Source organism: Spermophilus citellus (assembly GCF_964194105.1).
Source record: "Spermophilus citellus genome assembly, chromosome: 7".
In the NCBI taxonomy this organism is placed as follows: Eukaryota; Metazoa; Chordata; class Mammalia; order Rodentia; family Sciuridae; genus Spermophilus; species Spermophilus citellus.
This window is the reverse complement of record NC_138188.1, coordinates 157,652,570-157,661,081: the sequence shown is the minus strand read 5'-3', so window position 1 is coordinate 157,661,081 and position 8,512 is coordinate 157,652,570. Positions and strand designations below refer to the sequence as shown.

Genomic DNA, 8,512 nt, shown 5'->3' with positions numbered 1-8,512 from the left:
CTGTTCCAGAAGGCCAAGGAGCTGAAGCTGGCCAATGCAACATGGAGCACAGGGACACGTCTCATGGTCGGTGTGCGAACCACACAGAGAGCTCCACAAAAACCCTGATGCCACCTTGAGCAGAGTCATTGAGCCTGCAGACCCCGCTGGAGGCTGACAACATGAGGCTGTGCACAGCTTTCCCCAAGAAGGCCAGAGAAGACTCCCCTTTGTGAGCCTCTTCATCTCTCCTTGCTTGGCAGGAAGATGCTGTCATTAGCTTTTCACATCCAGTGGCTTCCTCGGGTCACTTGACAGAGGGGACCTGTGATGTCAAAAAAGCTTGACATGACATAAGCGATCTGTTAGTCTAGCTGGTGGCTAGCTTTCACAACAGCCCTTCTGCCACTGTGTTCCAGTGGTGAAGAGGACCCTTCAATAGACAGCCTCCTAGACGGGTTTGTTCTCTCTCCTTGTTTTATTGGAACCCAGTGATAGGATACTAGATAACAGAATTGCTACTTACTGGTGGAAAAGGAAGGAATCTGTGCAGTTGCTGGGACTCCTTGTGGCACATGGAATAATACCTCTGAGTATTGTGTAGCCTCAGGTGCCAGAAGTTGTTGAGCCAGTGACTTGGTTGAAATGCCTTGACCCTCATTGGGCTCATTCTTTGATTTTGCTCAGGGAGACCCTGGCTAATGGCTGTATTTTAAACTCATGGTATGATCCTCTGATAGTCACAGTCGTCTGCCTGATACACTGTGTCCTCTGAAAAAGTATGAAATATCCACATGTAGCCATGTCCTGACAGAAAGTTGTTTTTCTTCAGCTGGAATCATGGAAGCTCTCCAAACCTGTGATCACGAGGACATCAGTGACTTGTAGTGACAGGAAATGCCAAATGATCAGACCCTTTTAAAATGCCAAATGATCAGAGTTGCTCCACCTCAAGTTGTGTGCTTGAAGCAAAAGAAGCTCCTCTGTGCCTGAACCAGAGTAAGAAAACTGGCTTTGAGTGTAGCCTCCCATTCTGTGGTTCTACACAATGCGGAGTTATGATCCATGTATATGTAATATGTCAAAGTACAGTGTATATCTTAAAAGAACAAAAAGAGAAAAGAGTTTGAAATGACCAATTTCACTCTCCTCAATGCTTTTATTCTTATAAAACCACCCTGCCTTTCTCAGCTCATGGGATCCCTCATTCTTTTTAATGGAATGAAGTGCTGCCTTATTCTATAACCAGAAACAAAAGACAAATAAGGTCTTTAAACAGTGTTTCTTATGGGGCTAGAGTTGTGGCTCAGAGGTAAACACTCACCTACCATGTGTGAGGTACTGGGTTCGATCCTCAGTCCACATATAAATGAAATAAAGATATTGTGTCCACTATAGCTAAAAAACCAAATATTTAAAAAAATTATTATAATTTTGTGTGTTTACAGGAAGGGCTGATTCCCAGAAAGCTCCCATGAGGGAGGGAATGTTTATGTACCTCGATTACTTTGGGAGACCTGAGGAAAGAAGAGTAATATTGCAGAAAGGGAAACTATGTCCTGGGGATTGAGTCAGCAGTGGCTAGCAGCTTCGGAGGTCCAGTTGGGATTGTGATTGTAAATCTCCAGAGCGCCCAGTCAGCCCCTGTGGTTCCCTCCTCCCCAGTGTCTTGCTGCTAGTCAGGCTGGGTGTGGTGGTTCCTTTGGAGGGTTGGTGTTTTCTGGGCTCATCAAGAGTGTAGGATAACAAGGGAAGAGTTGGAGCCCCAGGCTCCCTCTGCCCGCTCTGAGATATGGGCATGTTTCTAACTGTCTGCAGTGGGGGTGTGTGTGCTGCCGGCTATAATCAGCTTCCTCTCCAGGGTGCCAACCCCAGTTTGGTCTCCATTTGCAGTTCATCTCAACTTCCCTTATTCCACTTAAATCTGAGCCCCTTTACTTTTCAGGTGAGCTGGTTGTAACACCTGCCTGACCCTTCATATCCTATGTTCAGACTCAGTTTCTCTTTCTCTTCTGATTTCCTTTTTCTTTTCCCTGTGAATGGGTCTCACGTGCTCCCCTGTGGTCTTGAACTCTCAAATTCCAGCTTTGAACCTACACAAGCAGTGGCACAATAGGTGTGCACCGCTGCACACACCTCTCAGAAATGCTATTTTTGTATCTCATTTTACATTTTCTGAAAAATGTATTTGAGCAGCGTGTACCTTACCCTTCAGGTTGAAAAACAAATCTTAGCAGTAAGATGGAATGACCTCTTTCCCCCACCACAGAGGTGCCCAGGAACCTGAATATGGGATGAGGATTTCTTCAGAGCTCTTGAAGAAGCCAGATGTCATTAAGGTGTTAAGGAGACTTATCTTTGCATTTCAAAGTACATTTCTAAGCCAGCACTTGAATCACTATAGTCTTGACCTAGACATTGTGTATGTTCTGGTGTCTGCTTACAAAAACAAAATAACTAGGAGGAAATGAACAACCCTGTTGAAGGGTTAAACCTGGGAACCAAACCTCCCTTTTATTTTTTAAGTATTTTTTTTTAGTTGTAGATGGACACAATATCTTTATTTTATTTGTTTATTTTTATGTGGTGCTGGGGAGAGAACCCAGGGCCTTAAGCATTCGAGGCAAGCGCTCTACCACTGAGCTACAACCCCAGCCCCCAAACCTCCCTTTTAAAAGAAGAGCTGGTTCTCAGGGGTGCTCCCTCTTCAGGTCCCCAGGCATGGCAGCCCCTGGGGCAGAGTGAGAAGTCCTGAGAGTTGAGGCGTGGACAGCATGGAGCTAGGCTGTGGGAGGGAAGGAACAGTGGACACTTCCTGATGCCCTCTGGAGCCAGCTGGGCGATGGGCAGTGAACAAGGGCTTCTCTCTGCCACCAGGGGTGACATTGCTCTGATCCCAGGTGTGACAAAAGCACACGCTTTGTGGTACACGTGCCAGGCACCGTTTTCAACACTTACACTGACGTGTCATCCCATGAGTGCTTGACAGTTAAAGAAACCCAGACACAGCAAGGTGTGGCCACTCTGCTTGAGCCACTGCTAAGTAAGGTGCCAGGTCCTGGGCTTTCCTTTTCCACTTCTAATTTTTATTTATTGTTGTGGTACTGAACTGTGGACCTGAACCCATGACTTCACCCATGCTAGGCCAGTGTTCTACCACCAAGACACACCCTCCCCCTCCCCAAGTTTTCAAAGCTTACAATAAACAAAAAAGTGGAAAAATGGTAATCAATGTCTATATATACATCTGTGGTCTGCAATTCCAAACATCCTGTTATGCTCTTCTACTTCTTTGTATTTTGGAACACATGGGAAGATTACAGTTGTGGGATACTTCATTCCTACTTAGGAACACTCACATCCAGGTGTCTCTATAATACTTCTCTCAGCTCAGTCATAAGTGACCATGCACACAGCACCCACTCACTCTTCTCAAGCTGCTGGTTGTTTTCACACAATGACCAAGGCTTTGGGAAGCCACCAGGGCAGCTGCCTTTGCCTTGGTGGTAGTGTGTTTTCCTGGGGGAGGGGTAAGCCATAGTCCAGGGGCCACATCCAACTCTGATGCTTGTTTTGCTAAGTGTGTCTGCTCTCCTGTTTGACTGACTGCATAGCCCACAGAGCAAGGTGTTTAAGGCCTGGCTCCTTCTAGGTCTGACCACGCCTGAGTTCCCCTGTCCCTCCCCTTGACCTAGCTTTTACAGTGACCAAGCTCCTGGCATGAAGTTTGCTTCAGCATGAAAACAGTCTGCAGAGTGGACATTATCAAGAATCCTTTATTCACCTTCTCATTTGCATTAGTTATTTTCAGCAATTTCACTTTTCTCTCCCTGTGTTGAAAAGCAGAATCAGAAAAGACCTCAGGGAATTAGTGGTGCCTGAGTGATTTCCCTGTTCCACCTGTGACATGTGACACCTAAGCACTTGATAAGGATGCCTTGTGGGATTTTTTTTTTTTTTTTTGGTCTAAGGATAGTTTTGAAAGCATAAATGTCCTTTGGGTCACATCAGTGCAGGATACCAAGTGGGGACCATGGTGGAGGTGTGAGTTCAGCTCACCACTCACTAACTTTTTTATCCTGAACAAACTGCCCATGAGGCCCCTCTGCCTCCGGGGGCAAAAGGGCCAAGTACACGGGGGTCTCGGCTCCTTCTTCCGGACTCTTGGTGGCCGAGGGTCCTGTCATGTCAGTTCTCACCCACCCTGGGCAGCAGGCATTCAGCAGGATCTTGTCTCCTCTCCTCTGCTCACTGAGTTTCCAGGCATAGATTCTGGACAGGACTGTGACGCCAATCTTGGACACTCCATAGGCAGAACTGGGCCAGCCTTCTTTTTCGTGCACTCCATTTTTTGCATCTTCCACAAACTTACTCATGAGCTCCACCAGCTCCTCCTCTGTGATGGTCTCACTTCGAAACTTCTGCTGCAGCTCTGGGCTGCAGCGTTTAAGGTAGACCAGACTCAACACGCTGGAGACATTCACCACTCTGCCTAAAATACATTCCAAACCATGATACATTCATCTGTGTTAACATGTAACTTAAAATCTACATGAGAACAGTGAAGACCAATTTTACTGAGATGTTAGAGCAGAAAATTGTCATATGAAAGAGTGCTACCAGTATGAGCTATAGGAGAAACAGACATGGAATGCTGGGTGGTTGCATAAAGAACTTCCATAAAGAACCTCCTGGGATCACAGGATGCCTGTGAGCACAGAAGTTTCAAGGAAGCTGTACACTCAAGTGACAACTCTAAGCCACACATCTCGTTGTTGTAAAGGTGGCTGGCTGCTGATGTATCCTAAATGAGAGGTGGGTCTTGCTGAGTGGAGGAGTACTAGGGCAGTTTTCAGTGGAAGACTAGGAGAGTCTGTGGCGTGCACAGCATGAAACACTTTGATGGGGAGATGAAATGAGCCAGGAGGGAGACAGGGGCAGATCACGGTGTCACTGTGAACCATGCTGAGGGCCTGGATGTCTCCTGAAGGAGTCTGGGAGTGCCTGGCACAGCTTCAGCAGAAGCAGACACTGTGCAGAGCCCTGGGAAAGGGCATGACTCAAGAAGGGAGGCCTCTCAGGAGGTTTGCAGGTGTGTGCATGGGCAGCTGAGGGCCCGTTTAGGGCTGGGATGAAGGATTTAGGCGATTCCCACTGGGCACAACCTTTTTTATTTTATTTTTTATTTTTCATTTCAGCAATTGAACCTAAAGGTGCTTAACTGAGCCACATCCCCATCCCGTTCTTTGAAGTTTGAGGCAGGTTCTTCCTATATTGTTTACAGCCTTGGTAATTTGCTGAGGTGGGCCTTGAACTTGCAATCCTCTTGCCTCAGCTTCCTGAGTTGGTCGGATTGCAGGTGTGTGCCATGATGCCCAGCTCAGTGGGCACAATCTTAGCACATAGGCATTGTTGATGGGGGCAGAGTCTTGTGACCTCCAGGGTGGCCACGATGGTGGGTGGCCAGCAAGATTTAGAGGAAGGATGGCCATCCTCTCAAATGTCAGTTGCAGATTGGGGGTATCAGGAGTTATGGAGGATCAGGAACATCCATATGTGTGAGTTGGTCTGGGAGTGTTTTGGGCAGGTGACAGGTTTAGTGGGGCTGGGTCTATCGAGGTGGTCCTAGTCCATGAGTCTGAATGAGGGTGCACAGAATGGAATCCTAGGGCCTTTGTCAGTAGGAGGGAAAGAAGAAATAAAGAGCTGCTCTGAGGAGACTTTTGAACAGACACTTGAGGATACCAAAGAGCCAGGTGTGGAAGAACAGTGCACAGAGCAGCAAGCCACTGGAGAAGGGGGCGGGGGAAGTAGAGCTGCACCTGTCAGGTGGAGGCCCAGCAAGGCAGGGGCACAGCTGCAGCAGGAGAGGCCAGGGGCAAGGAGATGAGACTGCAGGAGGGCAGGGCCAGATCACCCACCCCACTCACCTTGTGGTTTTATGAGGGGGAGTAGCTCTGTGCACACATCTCGGGTACCAAAAAAGTTTGTTTTCATTGTGACTTCTGCTTGAATATGAAAGGGTGTTGGATCAGCCGCTTTTAAGAAAAAAGAGAAAACAGTAAACAGTTGCCATGGGGTAGAATTTCTCAGAAATAAAAGAGTGCACAGGATATCCCTCCAAGTAAAGTCTTGTGCCTAGTGCAGGCTTGTTCACACTTGGGATCTCCTGGGAACCGGGTATAGCAGTTGGTGAAGGAATGGGGAAGTGTTGCAGAGTGATAGTGACCAAAGCATATTGTTATATTTTCTTCTATATGAACATGTAGCATAAAATCCCATCATCATGTACAGCTCTGATGCAGCAATTAAAAAAAATGTGGAAAGCGAAAAAAAGTCAATCTCCTGGTTTCATAACATTCTTTGTTTTTGTAGAATGGCAGTATTGGGGTAGTCTGAGTCATGGGTAATGTCTATTTACTATGTTGGTGTAATCAATTTTTTGCAATTATTTATTTCAAAAGTAGTCAAAAGTCTACTCAACTGCTTTAATGTAAATTTTTTTGTAAAGAAAACCTGGAAAGGTCCCAATGAATCCCAGCTGCCCAAACACAATGTCCCTTTGGCTTGCAGCTTCCCGGTCTCTGCTTTCCCTATGGCTTCCATCTGTGCTGTTCTGTTTCTTTCTAGGGAGACTTTCTGGATCCCACAAAGCAGAGGGCACCCGCTCCTGAGCCGCTTGCAGAAGGTGGTCCCCCAGGGCTACAAGCTTTGCACCCCGACCGACAGCTTACTCTTAAAGGCGATGCCCGCGTTGTTGACCAGCACATCTAGTCCCCCGTACTCCTTGCGCAGGAAGTCGCGCAGGTCGCGGATGCTCTGCTGGTCGTCGATGTCCAGCTGGTGGAAGAGCGGGCTCAGGCCCTCTGCCTGCAGCTGCTGCACCGCTGCCTGGCCCCGCGCCTCGCTGCGCGCGGTGAGCACCACGTCCCCAAAGAACTGGCGACAGAGGTCGCGCACGATGGCAAAGCCAATGCCCTTGTTGCCTCCAGTGACGAGCGCCACGCGGCGACAGGACGACATGGCTGGTGGGCTGCGCGGAACACCTGCGCAGAGAGCGGACCTTAGAACCTCTGCACCGCTGGAGCGCAAAAGTGGAGCAACCGCAGTTTGCTGGCCCGGGACCGCCGGCCCACCACGCAGGCGCAGGCGCAGCCCCGCCCTGTACAACGCGTGACTCGCCTGGAGTTGTCTGGAGTTGCTCTGAGTTGCCCAGAGTTGTCTGGAGTCGCCTGGGGCGGTTAAAGACTGGGAGGTGGAGATTAAAGTTGTGCTTCACAATTTAATCTTTGCAAAACTCGCCTCCTGGTTTTATTGGTGTGTACTTAATTGTTCAACTGTGGTTTCCTTTTGCAGTTAGAGGAATAAACAGTGAGATCGAGTAGCTTTTTGTAGAGGAACATGAGGAATGTTTTGGGGGAGTCAGAGTGAACCTGGAGGTTGGCTGGGGCAGATCACTGGCATCCCTGGGAACCACGCTGAGGGCTTGGACTTTCTGCTGAAGGATTTTTGGAGCGGTTTGCCAAGCAGACTGTGTGCAGAGCCCTGGGAAAGGAAAGGGTTCAAGAAGAAAGGCCCTTACCTTGCCACACAGGCCAGTGGGAGTTGGTGGGTGCTGGCAGGTGACTACCTGGTAAAGAAGAACCATTGGGATTGGTCATGTGATTACATCTGGACTGACTCCCAGGGCTGGTCTTCTAAGGTTTGCTTTCTGTACCCCCTAGTATCCAGTTATTCACAATTGTGCTTGAAAGACATGTGGCTTGTGTATGAACTTCCCCTCCCTTTATTTCTGCATATGAAGTCTTTCAAACTAGAGTTGTGGAATGAACTGAAAGAACAGTCCAGGGCATCAAATTTCTGTTCATTTCACCCTAAGTATATAAAAGCAAAGCTACTTGCCTGTCCTTTTTGAGAATGGAGAAGTATTTACTAAATCAGCTGTTACTTCACTGTGTATTTGCAAAAATACCATCCTACCTGGCTCTGAGAGCTGCAGTGTACAGGTGTCTGGGCACATCACAGCCCTTCTCACTCTCTCTCTCTCACACACACACACACAAGCACACACACAGAAATCACATGTCAGGATGTACTTTTCTTTCCCCATTTTAAGATGAAGGAATGGACTTCTGCTGAGAAAGTTTATAAGTTGGTTCAATGGTTCCAATGAATTTTCTTCATCCCTTGGAACTTACAACTAGGGAAGAGGTTTCATTTCTGTCCTGTCCCATAGGTACCACTAACCACAGTGGCCATTTAAATCTAAATTGACCTTGATGTACAATTAATGCAAATTACAATTAATACAATTAATGTTTTAGGCTGGGGTTGTGGCTCAGGGGTAGAGCACTCACTTTTTTCAATGGAATTTTTTATTGAGGTAATAGTAAATTCACAAGCAGTTTTAAAAAAAACAAGAGAGATCTTATGGGTCCCCCAGTTTCCCTCAGTCTCTAGTATGATATCACACAAGGATGTACAAGTCATTTTTGGAGTTCTTCTGTTTTGTGACCTTACTCATGGGTGTACA

At 47.4% G+C, this 8,512-nt stretch overlaps 1 protein-coding gene across 1 annotated transcript; it reads right to left on the bottom strand.

Annotated features, from left to right (window-relative positions):
* Nucleotides 1–3,735: 3,735 nt before the first annotated feature.
* On the bottom strand, nt 3,736–7,163 carry LOC308653633 (carbonyl reductase [NADPH] 1-like). The gene is made up of 3 exons (XM_081302253.1): nt 6,714–7,163; nt 5,910–6,017; nt 3,736–4,471 (listed from the first exon to the last, which is right to left on the bottom strand). The coding sequence occupies exons 1-3, from the start codon at nt 7,000–7,002 to the stop codon at nt 4,035–4,037; spliced, it is 834 nt and encodes a 277-aa protein (XP_081158379.1). The 5' UTR covers nt 7,003–7,163; the 3' UTR covers nt 3,736–4,034.
* Between the last annotated feature and the right edge of the window lie 1,349 nt (nt 7,164–8,512).